We start from the raw sequence: 22,190 nt of genomic DNA on the forward strand, positions 1-22,190 counted from the left end.
GTGCCTCACACATGCTAAGCAAGTGGTCTACCACTGAGCCACAACCACAGCCCCTCAAAACTTATTTCTTAATGACAGACAACTCTACTCAAATTTAATTGTAACATACACTTAATATTTGTTATTGGTTGCTCTCCACCTATTTAGCATCAAAATACATCTAAAATGATTTTAAAATGTATCTGACTCTCTCAAATACTAATAAAACCCCAGAGATTTGCAAAGTAAAAAGAAATATTGGCACCATCTCAGGAAGGTTTTAGGCCAGGAAATTAATAGTAGAGTAAATGTTATTGAATAAGACTCCATTTTAATCTCTAAGAGATTGGTAACTTTAATTCATCCAAATCTCTAAGCATTAAATTTAAAACAGCTTAGAAAGTATTTTGAAATTATTTACTTAATAGTAAATTGGCTTCTGAGCTAGTGAAGAATCTAGTAATCCAGTTGAATGTTTAGACCCTCTTTTTAATTCCCTTATACAGGAACCAAGATATTTAGCAGCTGATTAGTGCCAAATTTAACCTGGGAAGACCCACAGACAATGCTAACAAAGACTCTCTTTAATGAACTCTTCAACCCTGGAGCATTTGCAATCCCAACAGGAAACATGTCCCATTTCTTTGTACTTGTATTTAAAGATAAGCTAAAAGGCTCTCTAAAGCCACAGCATTAAATAAAGGATGCTCTTTCAGCATCAGTATCAACCAAGCATAACACACAACACCATGTTAAACATTCCTTCAACTAAACATTTATTAATTTCTACTTGCTCTAAGTAAGAATGGCTTGCTCAGAAGCCACTCTAGTTACTGAGGTGCCAAGACGAATGAAACAATGCATTCTTGTCCTTGAAAAGCTCTCAGTTTGAATTTTATTTACACAATGTAATATTTTAACTCACAATTTAAGTAGGAACTAATTCATAGCTAGGTCCAGAGACTTTGAAGAAATGGGACCAATACACTAGAGACATTAGTTGGGTAGGAGAGAGACAAAACCATGAAAAACAGGAAAACTGAAATGCAGAACAAAGGAAATAGTGGCATAATGGCAGAATCCTGGGAATTAGAGACTTAGTCACACTCCAAATTTATCAATTACCACTAATGTAAACAATGTTGGTTTTTACAACTGGTATGTATTTTATGGAAAGTATTTTATATTTTAAAATTTTTAATTACCAAAAGAGGTTTGGGGATGGGGCTCAGTGGTAATTTGCCCAGCATGTATGAAGTCCTGGGTTTAATCCCTAGCACCTCCCTGCACACACACACAAACACACACACACACACACACAAAATACATTAATTACCATTTATTTCATAGGGCTTTTAAGAAGATCAAATGAGAATACACAATGTGTTTGTTTACAGTGCTTATCACGGGGAAGCTCAATGTATACAAGTTTTTAAAATATACATCTACTTAATGGATGTTCAATACAATATTAACATAATTAACACTAATACAAATTTTGCCAAAACAGTTTGTTCATGATCATAATACTGAATGACAGACTGATGCAGTAAGGTTAACAATAAGGTCAGAGCTTCCAGACCAACCACACCTAAAATCAAATTAGAGCTCCAGTTCTCACAAAGGTGCTGTACCTTACATAAACTGTTTCAGCATCATGATAAACTTTCACACAAGATCATAAAGATTAAACATAAGGGATATAAAGCCCTCTACATAGAAACTGATACTATTCAAAGATTAAGTTCATCCTTCACGACCTGCAAATAAATGCATTTCCAGCTGTACATAACACCTGAGTTTCAGATGTTTAGCATATAAATCCCAGTGCTAGTTGAGTCTCTTCCCCTTTCCCTTCCTAAGGGTGATGGAGGAAGGAATATATTCCCTCTCCCCACCCTTTGGCAGGAGCATGGCTCCCTCCTGGGCTCTGACTTCCCAGGGATGGCACAATAGACCCTGTCTGGGCTGGTGGTGCCAATGGTGGTGTGTGTGGCAGAATCTTGGCAGTGTTTTGGCACTCCAGTCCCACAGCAACTTCACATCAGTTCTGTGAGCTAACTCAACTCCCAACCAATAATTCTTTTTCTACTTAAACAGTTAGTTGCTATTGTTGCTAAACAAGAACCCTAACTAGAAAATTTCTGTAAAACTAATGAACTAAAAATAAATTCATATCAACATCATGAAATTGTTCTAATAGCTTTTCCTCCATGATTGAATATACAAAGATAATGGAAGTAATGTATTTTTCTGCTGTAAAGATGGATGGAATATATCAAAATCCACTTGTTGAATTTTCTTTAAATAGTCCTCTAAAGAAACCTGAAAAAAAAGAATAGAGGTTACTAGGTCATAAAGTAATCAAGTCTTTCAAATCAACTTAAGAAAAAGTACAAGTATTAAGGTTATTTTAGACTTTCAAGATGGTCTTCTACATAATAAGAATTTAAATGGGAATTTAAAAAGGGAGAGAGAAAATAAAAACATCGTCCAATAAGTTATGATTAGGACAATAAAAGTATCACAAAGCTAGTATAAAATGCCAAGCCTTGTCTGCTTATGATAAATAATGTTCTAGTCAAGATGCAAGGATTAGAGGAAATTATGTTCTCCTAGTCTTACACAAAGGATGTTTTAATCATGGTATGTAAAACATCCCTCATCTTGCCCCACAAATGCAATGTGGCAAGAGGGCGATCAAGTTGTCTTTTTTAAAAACTATTTTGTGAAAAGTTTAATGGGTTACCATGTTCTTAATAGAAAATATGATCTTTCAACTACAGGGAATAATCACAGGTCCCTATAAGTGTCATCTATCCTTTCTCCATCACATAAAATTTGACAAAATTTTTCCAGATAGAGGCAGGATAGAAAATGCCAACAAGCCAGGTGTAGTTGTGCATATTCATAATTCCAGCAACTCAGGAGGCTGAGGCAGGAGGTTCACAAATTCAAGGATAGCATCAGCAATTCAGCAAGACCTTGTCTCAAAATAATAAAAGGGCTGGAGATGTAGCTCAGTGGTAAAGTGGGTTCAATCCCCAACAACAACAACAAAAACAAACCAATAAATAAAACAGCAACATGTGATATTCTTTATTTTTTGGTTTTCTGTCATTTTTTGCTATTTTATAAAATTCTATTTTAATAACTTTTTTTTTATTAAACAAGAAGCCATTTAATTTTGCACTCCATGATTCTGAGGCACCACTCCCTTCTCAAGTCACATGCCCAGCGCCCCCTAGAGTTCTGCAGCATAGAACATGGATGATACAACACAGGGTTTATGCCTGAAAATTCTTTAAAATATATAGACGGAAAGAAAACTCAAATTATTTTCTTCCTATGCATTTATAAACATGAGTGTATACATACATATTTAGCAGCTACTTTTTTAATGCCCTAATTATATATATATATGTACAACAACCAATATGTGCATTAAAATGCATAGTTGCCTTGTTTTATATTAACTAAAGACCTGGAAACAAACTAGAAATTCTCTGACAAAGGAAATAAATTGTTCATATAATGATATATTACAATGTAGTGAAATGAAGGTACCATAACCAGATGTAATATGGAAAAAAAATTTAAAACGCTGTGTGTGTGTGTGTGTGTGTGTGTGTCCTAGAAGACCAAACAGAAAATGACCCATTTTTATAAAGCTCAGAAATAAAATTAAGGAACATATTGTTTAGGAAAATACAAAATGAGGAAAGTTTTATGGAACAAATGCCAGGGGATAGTAAGCACAAAATTTAGGATAGTGAAAGTGAAAGGCAAAAGCAGGGAGGCGAAGTGGGGAAAACAAGTACAATTTTTTTTTCTTTTTTTTTTTTGGTGAGGGGTGGGATTGAACCGAGGGGCACCTGAGCTACATTCCCAGGACAGTCTCACTAAATTGCTGAGGCTGGCCCTGAACTTTGATCCTCCTGCCTCAGCCTCCCAAGTTTCTGGGATTATAGTCATGGGTCATGGTACTCACCTAAAACAAGTACAATTTAACAGTGAAACTCTAGTTCCTGGATTGACTGGTAAGTCCATGAGTATTAACTGTATTGTGCTTTGTAATACATACAACATACATACATTCATAGATTGATTTGTATATTAAAAATAATAAAATTTTTAAAAACCCTTAGAGAATATTTTAGTGCACCTATTTCACATGTTCCCTTTTTCTGAAAATATTTTAGTGTTCATCTCAGTGTTCTTAGGGAATTGGTTCCAGAATATATGTTGAGAACTGTGGGACTAAGTTAGTGGTTCTTGGGTCAAGCTGTACTTTACAACTGCTGGGGAACCTTTTAAAAATTAATAATGCCTTCGCCCAGTCTCTTAGGTATTATGATTTAATTGCAAAAGGGTCCAAGCATTGTTTTAGTTTTTATTTTTAAATGCCCAAAGTGATTTTAATGGGCAGGAAAAATTGAGAACAACTTTTTTTTTTAATAGAAGTACATAACAAAGTCCTTAACTTTATTGAGCTTACTCTGTATGTTAAATAGCTGGTGGGACTTCCTCCAAATAACTATCAAAAAGGATAATAGAACAATATTAAGATGAAGACATTATTTCTGTATAAGGTGGAATTGTGGGAGTTCTAATGCCTTCTTTTGCATCCTTTCATATTATGCAAACATTAAAATGTTAAGGGTATTGCTTTATAATAAGCAAATCAATAAAGAAAGAAAATTATTTCAAACACACAGACCTAGAAACTTAGGATAAAACTAGCATAGAATACATGAAAGAATAGAAAATAAATCTTTAAATACATTTTGGAGGGAAAAGATAGAAGAAAATATGTTTGGTTTTATAGAAAACCTGAGTTCACAATTTTCAAAGATCACAAATATTTGAAGTTTGCTTTCTATGCCATACCTACGTTTATTCCCAGGAAGACTAGCAATAATGTATGGAAAAATCTAGTTCAGAGCCTGTCCCATGATGGGTTCCAGATAATTGGAAGAAATCATAATGTCTCGGGGCTGGGGCTGGAGCTCAGCAGCAGAGTGCTTGCCTAGCATGCATGAGGCACTGTGTTCAATCCTCAGCATCACATAAAAATAAACATATAAAATAAAGGCATTCTGTCCATCTACAAAGATAAATATAATAATAATAATAAATTATAAATTCTCTATGTAGAACAATAGTTCTCTATTTTAGAACAACGGTTCCCAAAACTGGTTACATAGAATTATTCTTTAAAAATCACAGAGTCTCTTAGGAAGTGTCCCCTCTTCAATATCAAGAGTTTTATTTAATGAAACCCCAAGAATCCACATTCCAAAAAAGCTCTCCACATTATTCTGATGTGGCCAGCTCAGTACTGGGCTGTGAACCACTGTTCAGAAACCAATTCCACAATATGCTCAGTTTGCTATGCAGAAAAAATTAATAGAGTAAGCAATACTTATATAGCTACTAGTAGCAAACAATCCTATCCTATAAGATAGTTTCTCCTATTATTTTCCATTTTATCAGTGGGTAAACTGAGGAACACAAGGATTAAGAAAGTTGAGATCCCATGGCAAATAAGGGCAAAGCAGATTCAACCCAATGTAGTCTGGCTGTAGTCAGTGCTAATGACAATTCAGCTCACCAACCTCTGGAAGTACAGGAATAACCATCACCAAAAACACCACGTAATTAATAAAGCCCACTATCCTGGAGGAAATAAAATCAAAGGCTCCAAATGGAAGAACTGCACTGCAAACCTTGTAAAGTACAAAAGGAAATCACGCACATCTGCTTCACTAATTATACAGCCTTCTCTGCTAATGTACTTACCGTCTGAAGAAAAGCAGGAAATGCTTTCACAGGAACACTTTTGTGAAAGGACCTAGCCTAAAAAGGAAGGGAAAAGAAAACTGGTTTGAAGTATTTTTACAAATAAATACTCTCCTTCTGAAAGTGAACACAAAGCAACACCAGCAGTTTAATAACACAACTAAAGGCCTCTCAAAACCAAAAATAAATAGCTCATTTCCTGCCAATTAGATTAGTTTCCAAAGCATAATGGACTTGAGAGAAAGTGGCTACTACACTATATTAAAAATTCCATTCTTTCTTATGTATTGACCTTGGCATTTTCCAACTAACTTATAACATTTTATAATAACTCTGGCCCTTCAGTGCTGTGATAAAGGGTAAACGAAGAAATACTTGCATCAGTAAATTCTAGCACCTCCTTAGCTTAGAGTGACATTATCTCCCATTTAGATGAATAGAAAATCCTCTTAAGTGATTCCACACAGACAAATTAATGTCCTTGGGGGCATTTTGCAACTTTTGCACTTCATTTTGTACTTTTTTTTTTTAACTTAATTCCCTGATAAGTCAAGTATCAACTATTCATCCTGGAATTCAAAGGCCTTCACACCTTACCTCTAATCTCATCTATCCAACTTCACTCCTTACTACTCTGGCTATGAACACGTGGTCTAAGACTGATGCCTATCATTCTGCATTCACCAGGCCCACTCTTATCCCTGTCTTTACTCATAGTGTTCTTTACACTAGGAAGAGCACATACTCACCGCCTCCACTTCCTTCACTGCACTTTGGGTTTACCCCCAAAGTATATTAAAATTGGTCAAAGATAATCCATGCTTGTTCTCTTCAGTCTCTCACCACCAAGTAATACTTTGCTATTCCTTTCTTCCCTAAATTTTCAGTATAGTAACTCAGTTTTCCTGTTTCTTTAACTATTCTACCTTTTTCTTCTTTCTAATAAAGGTTCTTCTCTTTTCACTTTATAAATGGAGGAAGGCCTTAAAGGTTCTCTGCCCATCTCTTGTCTAAATGTATATTCTTCTTGAACCACATCACTCAAATTTAGAGCTTTAACTGTAAGCCTTTCATATGGATGACTCCCAAATCTATTATCTCCAGTCCCGACCTCCTTTTAAAGTCACGATCCTGAATTGTTCAATAGCCCATCTCCCAAATTGCCCTCTAATCCCCTTAAATTCAATTATGTGCAGCAGCTAGTCAGAAGTCTAAAGATCAGCATGAACCATATCACTGCTTCTTTACTGTGTTTATTTCTGAACGGCACCATTATCATCTATACTTGAACTTTTCATGCAATCTTTGACTTTCCCTCTTCCTGATCTTGTCTCAATCCAATGAGTTGTCAAGTCTCATTGATTCCACTTCAGTTACGTACACGTGTGTATAACACATAAACATCTACTCTCTTTAAATCACAATTGTTCCCTTTCCTAAGTAAGTCTTCTAACTGATTTCCCAACCTCCAAAATGTGTATTCTCAAATACTGCTGGCAGTTTTCTACTGTGCAACACTAATGCCACTGCTTTACTTGATGATGATGATGAAGGCTAATTCTATTGCACTTATTACATGCCAGGCGCTGTTATCAACTCTTCATGTAAGTTCACTCATTTACTCAAATAATTCTTTGAGCTAGGGGCTAATATGATCCTCTTTTACAGATGAGGAAGCTGAGGCACAGCAAGGTTATAGTCACATGATTAGTAAATGACAGACCATGCTCCTTTGCTTCTCAAAAGCCTCTACAGCTCCCTAACTTTCTGTTCATCCACTGTTCCACACTTACTTTCCAGGACTGGATTTCATATAACCTACAAACCAATAGTTTTCAAACCTAGCTATTTAAAAGAATTTGGAAATTTAGTACCAGTCCAGGTTTACTGTACCCATATCCAGGAAGTAAGGCATAGGAGTTGCTATTTCCTAGGCAGGGTACATGTCCACTGACTAGGACTACTCAGTTCCACATACAGGTCCAGGGCTTTCCTGCCTCTGCAAATCTATAGTGTTCTCAGATCTTACCTTAAACTTGGCTAATCTTAAGTATTTCTCAACTAAAGTCCCATGTATTTTTTTTTAATACTTATTCTTAAGTTTTAGGTGGACACAGTATCTTCATTTTACATTTATGTGGTGCTGAGGATCGAACCCAGTGCCTCATGCATGCTAGGCGAGCACTCCACCACTGAGCCACAACAGAAGCCCCAAGTCCCATATATTTTATCAATACTTCTGTCATGGCAGAGAACTGGGTTACATTCTTCAAGAATTTTAAAACCTTAAGACAAAGTCTTTAACCTCAAAGAGTTTTCAATCTAATTATTTACTTAATAAATACATGAGTACCTATAATGTACTGGGCACTTTAGATGCTGAACAACACAGCACAAACCAAAGTCGTTTACATTCCATAAAGTAGGGGGGGCAATAAACAAACAAACACACTTTTCATGTCAGAAAGTGAAAAGTGCTAATCTGGGTAAGGGGACTGGGGGTAATGAAAAGGGAGGATGTTATTTTAAATAAGCCGGCCAAGAAATATTTTTCTGATAAGGTGACATGTAAGCACTGACTATAAAGAGTAAGGTGGAGAGGACAGGAAACAGGAAAACAGGAAGTAGAAAGGCTGAGGTGTACATGTAAATGATTAAGTCTTCAGTATCCACAGAAGGCTAACTCTTCAGAAGCCACTGAAATCAAGCAATGGTACAGGAGCTTTGGTACGGAATAGCACAGAGATAAAGAACACAGTGTCAAGAAAGACAGAGTAAACAACATTAAATCCCAAACTGAAGACAAGTTCAAGACTGAGAAGTCTCAGAAGAAAACTCTTGGAGAATATCTAAAGTGGTATGTAGGAGAAATCAAGAAGCAATTCAGGAGCCAAGTTAGAGAATCAAGGGAAGAAAGAAAGTTTCAAAGAGGAAAAAAGGTCATTAAAAAAAAAAAGATATTAAAAAGGAAGAAGAGTTAACAAGAACAAGAATTTTAAAGAGCCATTATACCTGTAATCCCAGTAACTTGGGAGGCTGAGGCAGGAGGATCATTAGTCCAAACCCAGCCTCAAAACTTAGCAAGGCCCTAAGCGGTTCAGAAAGACCCTAGTTCCAAATAAAATATTAAAAAGGTTTGGAGGGCTGGGTTGTGGCTCAGTGGCAGAGCACTTGTCCAGCATTTGTGAGGCACTGGGTTCAGTCCTTAGCACCACATAAAAATACATAAATAAAAAAATAAAGTTGGGCTGGGGCTGGGGCTCAGCAGTATTGTACTTGCCTGGCATGTGTAAGGCACTGGGTTCAATTCTCAACACCACATATAAATAAATAAAATAAAGGTCTATTACCCTAATTAGAGGAGGAGCACAGCCACTACCCGCCCTGCAAGGGAGACTTCCCAACTATACAAGAGCAATATAAATAAATAGGGGGTAAATTTCAAAAACACAACAGTTGCACCAAGCAGAAAGAAACACGCGAGCAGTATGAAAAGACAAGGAAAGAAAGGACCACAAGCAATGCAGGTCAACTCAACTTTAGAAGAGGTAATAGCTGCAACAGATGGAATGTCAGATAAAGAGTTCAGGATATACATGCTTCAGATGATCTGGAGTCTCAAGGAAGACATGAGACAGCAAAATCAGACAATGAAAGATCACATTGACAAACAAATCCAGGAAGTAAAAGATCAATTTCACAGGGAGATAGAGGTAATAAAAAACAAACAAATAGAAATCCTAGAAATGCAGGAAACAATAAACCAACTTAAAAACTCAATTGAGAATACTACCAGCAGAGTAGATCACTTAGAAGAGAGAACATCAGACAATGAAGACAAAGTATTTCAACTGGAAAAGAACATACACAGCTCAGCAAGTCTGCTAAGAAACCATGAGCAGAACATCCAAGAATTATGGGACAATATCAAAAGACCAAATTTAAGAGTCATTGGGATACAGGAAGGCACAGAGCTCCATACCAAAGGAATAAACAGTCTATTCAGTGAAATAATACGAGAAAACTTCCCAGACTTGAAGAATGAGACAGAATCCCAAATCCTAGAAGCCTACAGGACGCCGAATGTGCAAAATCATAAGAGATCCACACCTAGACACATTATAATGAAGATGTCCAACATACAGAATAAGGAGAGAATTTTAAAAGCTGCAAGAGAAAGAAAGCAGATTATATTTAGGGGTAAACCAATCAGGATAACAGCTGATCTCTCAACACAGACTCTGAAAGCTAGAAGATCCTGGAATAACATATTTCAAACACTGAAAGAAAATGGGTTCCAACCAAGAATCGTGTATCCGGCGAAATTAAGCTTCAGGATAGAAGATGAAATTAAAACCTTCCACGATAAACAAAAGTTAAAAGAATTCGCAGCTAGAAAACCATCTCTTCAAAAAATCCTTGGCAAAACATTACAGGAAGAGGAAATGGAAAATAACATTGAAAACCAACAATGGGAGGTAGGACAGTAAAGGGGGGAAAGTAGTCAAAGAGGATAACAAATCAGGTTTAGTAACATCAATAAACAAATATGGCTAGAAAAACAAACCATATCTCAATAATAACCCTAAATGTTAATGGCTTAAACTCACCAATTAAGAGACACAGGCTAGTAGAATGGATCACAAAACAAGACCCAACAATATGCTGCCTACAGGAGACGCATCTGATAGGAAAAGATATTCATAGACTGAAGGTGAAAGGTTGGGAAAAATCATACCACTCATATGGACTGCGGAAACAAGCAGGAGTGTCCATACTCATATCTAATAAAATAGATTTCAAGTCAAAGTTAATCAAAAGGGATAAAGAAGGACACTTCATACTGCTCAAGGGAACCATACACCAACAAGACATAACAATCATAAATACATATGCCCCAAATAATGATGCAGCTGTGTTCATCAAGCAAACTCTTCTCAAGTTCAAGAGTCTAATAGACCACCATACAATAATCATGGGAGACTTCAACACACCTCTCTCACCACTGGACAGATCTTCCAAACAAAAGTTAAATAAGGAAACTATAGAACTCAATAACACAATTAACAACCTAGACTTAATTGACATATATAGACTATACCACCCAACATCAAGTAGTTACACTTTTTTCTCAGCAGCACATGGAACCTTCTCAAAAATAGACCATATATTATGTCACAGGGCAACTCTTAGACAATATAAAGGGATAGAGATAATACCATGCATCTTATCTGATCATAATGGAATGAAACTGAAAATCAATGATAAAAGAAGGAAGGAAAAATCAAGCATCACCTGGAGAATGAACAATAGGTTGCTGAATGATCAATGGGTTTTAGAAGACATCAAGGAGGAAATTAAAAACTTCCTAGAGTTAAATGAAAACAAAGACACAACATATCGGAATCTATGGGACACATTGAAAGCAGTTCTAAGAGGAAAATTCATTGCTTGGAGTTCATTCCTCAAAAAAAAGAAAAAACCAACAAATAAATGATCTCATACTTCATCTCAAAATCCTAGAAAAAGAAGAGCAAAACAACAGCAAAAGAAGTAGAAGGCAAGAAATAATTAAAATCAGAGCTTAAATTAATGAAATTGAAACAAAAGAAACAATTGAAAAAATTGACAAAACTAAAAGTTGGTTCTTTGAAAAAATAAATAAAATTGACAGACCCTTAGCCATGCTAACGAAGAGAAGAAGAGAGAGAACCCAAATTACTAGCATACGGGATGAAAAAGGCAATATCACAACAGACACTTCAGAAATACAGAAGATAATCAGAAATTATTTTGAATCCTTATACTCCAATAAAATAGAAGATAGTGAAGGCATAGATAAATTCCTTAAGTCTTATGATCTGCCCAGATTGAGTCAGGAGGATATAGACAACCTAAACAGACCAATAACAATAGAGGAAATAGAAGAAACCATCAAAAGATTACCAACTAAGAAAAGCCCAGGACCGGATGGGTATACAGCAGAGTTTTACAAAACCTTTAAAGAGGAACTAACACCAATACTTTTCAAGCTATTTCAGGAAATAGAAAAAGAGGGAGAACTTCCAAATTCATTCTACGAGGCCAACATCACCCTGATGCCTAAACCAGACAAAGACACTTCAAAGAAATAAAACTACAGACCAATATGTCTAATGAACCTTGACGCAAAAATCCTCAATAAAATTCTGGCGAATCGGATTCAAATACATATCAAAAAAATTATACACCATGATCAAGTAGGATTCATCCCTGGGATGCAAGGCTGGTTCAATATACGGAAATCAATAAATGTTATTCACCACATCAATAGACTTAAAAATAAGAACCATATGATCATCTCGATAGATGCAGAAAAAGCATTCGACAAAGTACAGCATCCCTTTATGTTCAAAACTCTAGAAAAATTAGGGATAACTGGATCATACCTCAACATTGTAAAAGCAATCTATGATAAGCCACAGGCCAGCATCATTCTGAATGGAGAAAAATTGAAGGCATTCCCTCTAAGATCTGGTACAAGACAGGGATGCCCTCTCTCACCACTTCTGTTCAATATAGTCCTTGAAACACTGGCCAGAGCAATTAGACAGATGAAAGAAATTAAAGGCATAAAAATAGGAAAAGAAGAACTTAAATTATCACTATTTGCAGATGATATGATTCTATACCTAGCAGACCCAAAAGGGTCTACAAAGAAGCTATTAGAGCTAATAAATGAATTCAGCAAAGTGGCAGGATATAAGATCAACACACATAAATCAAAGGCATTCCTGTATATCAGCGACAAATCCTCTGAAATGGAAATGAGGACAACTACTCCATTCACAATATCCCCCCAAAAAATAAAATACTTGGGAATCAACCTAACAAAAGAGGTGAAAGATTTATACAATGAAAATTACAGATCCCTAAAGAAGGATATAGAAGAAGACCTTAGAAGATAGAAAAATATACCCTGCTCATGGATAGGCAGAACTAACATCATCAAAATGGCGATATTACCAAAAGTTCTCTATAAGTTCAATGCAATGCCAATCAAAATCCCAACAGCATTTCTTGTAGAAATAGATAAAAGAATCATGAAATTCATATGGAATAATAAAAGACCCAGAATAGCAAAAACAATGCTAAGCAGGAAGTGTGAATCAGGCGGTATAGCGATACCAGACTTCAAACTATACTACAGAGCAATAGTAACTAAAACAGCATGGTACTGGTACCAAAACAGGTGGGTGGACCAATGGTACAGAATAGAGGACACAGTAACCAATCCACAAAACTACAACTATCTTATATTTGATAAAGGGGCTAAAAGCATGCAATGGAGGAAGGATAGCATCTTCAACAAATGGTGCTGGGAAAACTGGAAATCCATTTGCATCAAAATGAATCTGAATCCCTATCTCTCGCCATGCACAAAAGTTAACTCAAAATGGATCAAGGAGCTTGATATTAAATCAGAGACACGGCATCTGATAGAAGAAAAAGTTGGTTATGATCTACATACTGTGGGATCGGGCTCCAAATTCCTCAATAGGACACCCATAGCGCAAGAGTTAACAACTAGAATCAACAAATGGGACTTACTCAAACTAAAAAGTTTTTTCTTAGCAAAAGAAACAATAAGAGAGATAAACAGGGAGCCTACATCCTGGGAACAAATCTTTACTCCACACACTTCAGATAGAGCCCTAATAACCAGAATATACAAAGAACTCAAAAAATTAAACAATAAGATAACAAATAACCCAATCAATAAATGGGCCAAGGACCTGAACAGACACTTCTCAGAAGAGGACATACAATCAATCAATAAGTATATGAAAAAATGTTCACCATTGCTAGCAGTCAGAGAAATGCAAATCAAAACTACCCTAAGATACCATCTCACTCCAGTAAGATTGGCAGCCATTAGGAAGTCAAACAACAATAAGTGCTGGAGAGGATGTGGGGAAAAGGGCACTCTTGTTCATTGCTGGTGGGACTGCAAATTGGTGCAGCCAATTTGGAAAGCAGTATGGAGATTTCTTGGAAAGCTGGGAATGGAACCACCATTTGACCCAGCTATTCCCCTTCTCGGTCTATTCCCTAAAGACCTAATAAGAGCATGCTACAGGGACACTGCTACATTGATGTTCATAGCAGCACAATTCACGATAGCAAGACTGTGGAACCAGCCTAGATGCCCTTCAATAGATGAATGGATAAAAAAAATGTGGCATTTATACACAATGGAGTATTACTCTGCATTAAAAAATGACAAAATCATAGAATTTGGAGGGAAATGGATGGCATTAGAGCAGATTATGCTAAGTGAAGCTAGTCAATCTTTAAAAAACAAATACCAAATGACTCCTTTGATATAAGGGGAGTAAACAAGGACAGGGTAGGGACGAAGAGCTTGAGAAGAAGATTTACATTAAACAGGGATGAGAGGTGGGAGGGAAAGGGAGTGAGAAGGGAAATCGCATGGAAATGGAAGGCGATCCTCAGGGTTATACAAAATGACATATAAGAGGAAAGGAGGGGTAAGACAAGATAATACAAATGGAAGAAATGATTTACAGTAGAAGGGGTAGAGAGAGAAAAGGGGAGGGGAGGGGAGGGGAGGGGGGATAGTAGAGAATAGGACAGACAGCAGAATACATCAGACACTAGAAAGGCAATATGTCAATCAATGGAAGGGTAACTGATGTGATACAGCAATCTGTATACGGGGTAAAATTGGGAGTTCATAACCCACTTGAATCAAACTGTGAAATATGATGTATTAAGAACTATGTAATGTTTTGAACGACCAACAATAAAAAAATTAATTAATTAATTAATTAAAAAAAAAGGTAAGTAAAATCTTTAGCCATACAATAAAACATTAATGAGTTTCATATAAAAAGAATTTGTCAATCTTATTGATTTATTAAAAAAAACAACTTTTGAAAAAAAAATAAATAAAGGTCTATCAACAACTAAAAAAGAATTTAAAATAAATAAATAAAATAAAGGTATTGTGTCCATCAACAACTAAATATATATTTATAGGTGTGTGTGTGTGTGTGTGTGTGTGTGTGTGTGTGTATGTATTCATATATATAAAAAGCAGTGGGGATGTGGCTCAGTGGTTAAGCACTCCTGGTTTCAATTCCTGGTAACAAAAACATAAAATAAGGAGCCATTTAATTTGGCAATAAGATTATTTAACAGCAACTGTATATTACAGTAGAGAGAAGACAAATTATAACAGGATAAGCATGCCTGTGTGGGAAGAGTCTAGGGGTAACAATGAATTACAAACCACTTATTCAACAAGTTTAACTAGGAGAGAAAAAGAAGAAATAAAAGGTTTCACGGGCTACCTGTAAATTTAGTAGCAACAATCCAGAAGATTAAAGGGGCAACTTTAACAGGAAACTGAAGCTACAGAGGAATCACTTCAGCTCGGGAGTTTGAAACCAGGCTGGGCAACATAGTGTGACAGCATCTCCAAAAAAAAAAAAAAAAAAATTCAAAGGGTTGGGGAGCAGGTTATCAGAGACCCAAACTGAAAACACCAGTGGGGGACTGCTGAGGATGCAAAGTCCTTGGAAGGAAGGACAGAGACACCAGCAGCCATGGCACATGTCAAGATACCCTGTGAGCAAAGCAGAAGAAGCCACATACAAAAGTTCAGGCTTGACTTAGTAAAGGGTGCACTCATCTGCTGGCAGAGGGAACATGAATTTTCTTTTTTAAGTGGGTAAAGTTAGCCGGGCTCCGTGACACATGCCTGTAATCCCAGCAGCTTAGGAGGCTGAGACAGGAGGATCGTGAGTTCAAAGCCAGCCTCAGCAAAGAGAGGCACTAAAGCAATGCAGTGAGACCCTGTCTCTAAATAAAATACCAAATAGGGCTGGGGATATGGCTCAGTGGTTGAGTGCCCTGAGTTCAATCCCTGGTACCTAAAAAAAAGGGGGGGACAACATTTACAATAGTCCCTGAGATAAATTTACTGGGAATTTAATGAAAAATGGAACAAAGACTGCTAAGGTAAAAATACCAGAACAATGTTCTAGAAATAGACACATCTTGAAGTGATGATTTCCTAAATGGTTTTCAAAAAAGACGCTACTTACATGCTTTAGGTGTAAGTGTGCCTGGCTGGCGATGTCATATATTACATCCCTTACATTTTTATTTTGGTTCCTCCGTAGAAAGTCCTCTTGTGAGACACCATGCTGTGTATGAAAATATACATTATATCAGAACTCTATAAGCATACTTAAAACTAGCTTAACCCAAGAAAACAGCTGAGGATAAGGTTGTAATTCACTAATAGGATATATGCTTAGGATATGTGAGGCATGGGGTTTGATCCCCAGAAAAAAAACAAGGAGACTATAAGTGATAGAACAGTATGGTATATATAATATAATACCTATTTTCTAAAAACTAAATATATGTATGTATACATGTCTGTGTGTACAGAGAGAAACACACACACTGCTGGAATATGCAATAAGATGTTAACTAACAATAGTTGTAGGAAGAACAAAATTACATAAGCCAAAAATCAAACACGTAAGAATTTTAAAATCAAAGACAATAAAGAATCTCACACAGAAAAATAAAGTTCTGATGAATAACATTTTAAAATTTGGACTGGGCTGGGGGTGTGGCTCAGTGGTATAGCACTTGCCTAGCATGCATGAGGCTCTGGGTTCAATCCCCAGGACTTAAAAAAAGAAAAAAGACTATTTCCTCTAATAAAATAAAGAACAGGCCAAGGCAAATACTAGGAATAATTACTATGATTGCTTGGAAGGGAAGGGAATAAAGCATCAATTTGAAGCTACAAAAAATGAAGTTCTCTAGACCTTCTTACTCAGCTCCTCCAAAGACCTAACACACCTAACAAATTAAATTCTGACTTGATTAACTCTGGGGCAAAAAAAGAAGAACATTTGCAGGAAGCAATCAGTTTTACTTTCAAATTGGAATAGACTAAGCAAGAACCAAGAGATAACTTCACTCCATGCATTCCTGAGGTAAATTATTAGAATGTGCAAATTACAGCCTCACCTGCATACAAATATCCATAGGAAGGAATACTTTTCTTCTGCTACCATGATAGGGTGTTGCTCTCAAGCAGGTGACAATACCTTGTGCTTTTCCAATGTGACTTGCAGCATGATCTGCATGAAGGTCCTTTATACCTATGATTTTGGAAATGAAATATGGCCATTCTATTCTTTTTAAGTGTGTGACAAATAAATATAGAAACAGCATAGAGAAACAACCTAAATACATTAAAGTAGATGTTTGTCCTATTTTTTATATATGAAAAACAGGCTTTAGGCAGAACAAACTGGGCAAAGAACAAGTTGACCATTTTCCTATTAGCAGGTATCTGTACCAAACTTTAAAATGTTTTCCTCAAACTTCAGCACACCAAGAACACACTTAGAATTTTAATCAGTTATCAAAGAAAAACAGCACAAGTCTTCCATTTTTTCTCTTCTGTGTAATTTCCATATGACCTCATTTAAAATATATACTTTACAAACATTCTGCTCTTTGCTTCTTCCTTTCACTATAATGGCAAACATCACCAGGGGTGCAGGCAGAACAGGCCTAGGAAATTCATTGGGGACTTGTATTTTTTCTTTTAGGGGGACATAAAATATATAACCTTCTTCAAATGAGATAGTATTATCCTCAGGCCAAATAATTTCCTCATTACAAGACATCACTAATTTGGAAAAGTCAGAGGAGGAAAAGAACCATCTAAAAAATGTTTTAAAGAGAAAGGGAGGGGCGGGGTTGTGGCTCAGCAGTAGAGCTCTCACCTCGTACATGCGAGACCCTGGGTTCGAGCCTCAGCACCACATAAATAAATAAGTGAAATAAAGGTATTGTGTCCAGCTACAACTAAAAAATACACATTAAAAAAAAAGAGAGAGAAAGGGAAAGAAAAATCTCATTAAAACTTTTATAAAGACAATTATCTGTATTTTTTTTCTCCTTTTTAAATGTGGTCAAATATTATTGACTGGGAAGGAAGCATCAGGCTACAGGACTTCCAAATTATAGGAGATGCTATAGTAAAAAAGTAAAACTCTCAGCAATTACCAGATTATAAATGATTGCATTCCTGTGAAGTATCTAAAGTGCCTTTGTGAGAGCCTGAGTACTTGGAATAGTTTGTTTGCAAAGGAGGATATACATATTCCCCCTTTGCTGTTAGAAAAAAAAAATGTACCTTTATAGATAACACAAAGAAAAATTTCAGTGCTAAACTGGTTAGACTGTCACATGAGGAAATAGTGAAATCTGAAAAGTGTTTTATTTGAAAAAAGAAATATGAAATGGAAAAACAACTTACCCAATATTTCTAGTGTTAAATAAAGAAGAGAGCTCTGGGTGTTTTCAGCATAATTTTCAAGTTCCTGGATATTACGATATGCTTTGTCATCTAAATTTTTTTCCTACAAAGAAAATGTAAGTAAAGTTTGTTTGTTATCTATATTTTATATAGAAAATTGCTATTTTTATCCTCAAGAACTAAATAAGAGTACCATTTAGCGTATTTGTTTAGTAGGCAGTAAGATATTTAAAATAACATTAATTAAAATATTATAGTACTACACATTCAATACTTACAAATCAGCTCTCGAAATAAAACTCAGGAATAATCTCAGTGCACAAATCTCCACAGACATGGGGTTGGCTTAATTTTTAGTTCCTCCTAAAGCCCAAAGTAATAAAAGACCTTGATTTTACTGGGTGGGTATATGGTAACTCTATGTTTAACTTTTGGAAGAAATGCCAAACTGTTTTTATTTTCCCTTTTTTTGAATTGCCTTTGATATCCTAAATAAAAAAAAATCATTGCCTAACCTAAAAATACAAAGATTTATACCTATGTTTTCTCCAGAGTTTTGTAGTTTCAACTCTAGCATTTAGGTCTCTGATCCACTTTGTTAGTTTTCATGTATAGTGTGAGATAGGGGTACGGATTCTTTCTTTTGCATATGGATAATCACCATTTGTTAAAAAGGCTAATCCTCCCTCCAGGAGTACACACACACACACACACAAAAAAAAAAAGAAGTTATTTTTTCCCCCACTAAATTATCTTACCCTAGGTACATGTATGATGACACAAAATGGTGAGACTCTACTTTGTGTACAACCAGAGAAATGAAAAATTGTGCTCTATTTTGTGTACTATGAATCAAAACACATTCTGCTGTCATGTATAATTAATTAAAACAAATACATCAATTTAAAAAATAAAAAAAAAAATTCACTCTTGTCACTCACCTGACCATAAATAAGTAGGTTTATATCTAGACTCTCATTTCTATTTTATTGATCTATATTCTTTATCAATACAACATAGCTTAGTTACTATAGCTTTATAGCTAAGTTTGAAAATCAGGAAATGTGAGTCTTGCAACTTTGTTCTTTGTCAAGATTGTTTTGGCTACTCTAGGTCCCTTGCACTTTCACATGAATTTTAAGTTGAGTTGTCAATCTACATAAAGCAAAGAAGCTGTAATTTTGATTTTTGTCAAATCTGTAGGTCAATGTTTGATCTCAGTCCTTTACTTTTAAATATCTTCCCTTTCAAATGGCAAATGTTACTTTTCATTAAATAAAAAGGTACCTCTGTCTTAAGTTTTTCTCATTTTATCTTGTAAAAACAAAAATACCTTAAAAACAGATTTTCGTAATGCCTCTCACTCTGTGGGTTAACTGAGCAATTTCATTCTTAATGATAAAGTCATCACCCAAAACTCAACTCTAAGAATATACTACAGGACTCCAATCACTGGAATTGTCAGACTTACTTTCTTCCCTCTGCTATTTGGACACAGATCCATGTATTGGGATGTACATAAAAGTATGCATATGACTACTTGAGTAAATGATATTAAGAAGTTATTAGGGCTGGGGATGTGGCTCAAGCGGTAGCATGCTTGCCTGGCATGCGTGCAGCCCGGGTTCAATCCTCAACACCACATACAAACAAAGATGTTGTGTCCGCCGAAAACTAAAAAATAAATATTAAAAAAAAAATTCTCTCTCTTTCTCTTAAAAAAAGAAGTTATTAGTAATTTTTAAGGTATGATAATTGTATGGTAGTTATGTTTTTGAAGTCTTTACATTTTTAAGATATATATGTATTTGAAGATAAAATGGTATGTCTGGCATATACTTTAAAATAATATAGTGGAGGTTAATGGGGGTGGGGGAAGTTGGTAGAATACAGATGCAACAAGATTGGACATGTGCTGGTAACTATTAAAGCCAGGTGAAGATACATGAAATTATATTATGGTGTTCTATTTTTGCAAAAGTATGAAAATGCCCAATTAAGAAAACCAAAATAGACAGGTGTGGTGGTGCATTCCTATAATTCCAGTGACCAGAGAGGCTAAGGTAGGAGGCTTGAGGAGAATCATAAGTTTGAGGCCAACCTTAGCAACTTAGTGAGACCCTGTCTTAAAATAATAAATAAAAAGGACTGGGAATGTAGTTTAGTGGTTAAGTGCCCCTGGATTCAAACCCCAGTATCACAAAATAAAATAAAATTTAAAAATTTAAAAAAAAAACAAAAACAGAGTGCAGTTGTGCATATACAGGCCTCTGCCTAGATACCTGTCTTTGCCTATGTGTCTCCAGGTATAAGAACAGAGAGACTAGGGTAGTGGAATATAAGGATGAAGGATGAAAGAATAGATAAAATGACATAGTTCTCTAAAAACTTCCTTCATCTAAAATATTAATACACACATATTTCCTCCTTGAAGAATAAGCTATAGGATTAAAAAGAAAAAACCTTAAGACTTGGACAATTTCAACTTACTCTTTCATCAATGATTTTCATAAGCCATCTTTTAGTCAGATTATGTCTTTTGACGGCCTAAAAGAAAACAAGAGTGTTGTTAAGTTTTTGGAAAGTATTAGAAATGACTTACGCAGATTAGACTAAAAGACAAACCAAATACAAAACTAAGTAGCATTTGTAATAAGTCATCACCAGATAAGATATCAGTGTTAGAGAAATAGCACTAGAAAGCATTTAGAAACATTTCCAATCTCTCTCTTTCTCTGCTTCCTGGCTGCCACGAGATGAGCAGCTTTGCTCAGCCACACCCATAGAGATGTTCTGCCTCACAAGCCCTCACAGCAATAGGCCAAGTGACTATGAACTAAAACCTGACACCATCACTCACTCAAAGAAAACAAGTGCTCTGCCATGAGGATACTCAAACAGTCTTATGCAGAGGTCTAAGTAGTACAGAACTGAGGCATCCTGTCAACAGCCACATGAGTGACCCAACTTGGAAGTACATCTTCCAGGGCCTCTGTAATATGCAACCCCATAAGACTCTAAGCCAAACACAACCAGTGAAGTTGCTCCTAGATTTTTTTTTTCTTTTTTTGGGGGGAATAGAAAGGGGTTCTGGGGATTGAACCCAGGGGAGCTTTACCACTGAGTTACATCTCTAGTCCTTTTTAAAATTTTGAGACAGGGTCTCACTAAGTTGCTGACGCTGGCCCCAAACTTGAAAGCCTCCTGGTTCAGCATTCCTGAGTCACCGGGATTTCACATGTGTGCCACTGTGCCTGGCAGCAACATTTATTTCTTAAAATATGGAAGTTTAGAAAAATAGACACTAGTTTCTTAAGGTTAGAAGCAGAATTTGACCCTGTGGTAGTTATTTTCCTCTTGCCCATTCCATTCATTGAGAATTCTAATAAGGTTATCAGAAGCAGAGATAAAGATTACATAGGAAGAAAGGGGAGACAGAAGGTTGAAATGTCATCTCACAATTCCCTGTTCCACTTATTTCCTAAAATATTAGCCTTACAAAAGACATCAGTGATGGAACGTTTTTTCTCTTCCACACCTCCCATTGGAACACAGCTAGATGATCATTTTCTCAAAAGTAAACATAAAACAAATTTATCAAAATTTAAACACCTCTGATAATAGAAATTAAAATAAACTGAGGCATCAAAAAAAAAACACTTCCAAGATAATACTTCTAATACTTTTCTAATAAATGTCTTGCCACCCCCATATTATTAGTAATTTAACAATTCCACTTTCAAATAAAAACAATAATTAAATACTGAACATCTCTATTATGTGACACACTTTGATGTCTATGTTTATACATTATATACAAGTTTTCCCCCATAGGATACAGATTTTATTTAGCAAAACACACCACTTCTCTAAAAATGAAAAGAGTAACTAAAACTCCAGTGAAAATACTCTTCAGGGCAAACTGTTATATTAGCAAGTAATATGCTCCAACGGCAAAGAACCCACCTTGTACCCAGATAGTAGTCTTAAAATAACTCCCAACAAAGGAATCACAGTTCAAGTTTTGTGTGCTTCCAAAGTTGGGACA

General features: G+C 35.8%; 1 protein-coding gene across 2 annotated transcripts in view; it reads right to left on the reverse strand.

Annotated features, from left to right (window-relative positions):
• Nucleotides 1-1,303: 1,303 nt before the first annotated feature.
• The window catches only part of Ndufaf6 (NADH:ubiquinone oxidoreductase complex assembly factor 6), a 30,984-nt gene continuing 10,097 nt past the window's right edge, over nt 1,304-22,190 (reverse strand). For both annotated transcript variants that reach the window (XM_026384133.2, XM_026384140.2), the window contains 6 exons: nt 20,633-20,689; nt 18,143-18,245; nt 16,840-16,973; nt 15,894-15,995; nt 5,782-5,838; nt 1,304-2,304 (listed from right to left, as the gene is read on the reverse strand). In XM_026384133.2, the coding sequence (XP_026239918.1) occupies nt 2,176-2,304; nt 5,782-5,838; nt 15,894-15,995; nt 16,840-16,973; nt 18,143-18,245; nt 20,633-20,689 (582 nt within the window). In that variant the 3' untranslated portion in view covers nt 1,304-2,175. The remainder of the gene's footprint in view (nt 2,305-5,781; nt 5,839-15,893; nt 15,996-16,839; nt 16,974-18,142; nt 18,246-20,632; nt 20,690-22,190) is intronic.

This window comes from Urocitellus parryii, chromosome 7 (genome assembly GCF_045843805.1).
Source record: "Urocitellus parryii isolate mUroPar1 chromosome 7, mUroPar1.hap1, whole genome shotgun sequence".
NCBI lineage: Eukaryota > Metazoa > Chordata > Mammalia > Rodentia > Sciuridae > Urocitellus > Urocitellus parryii.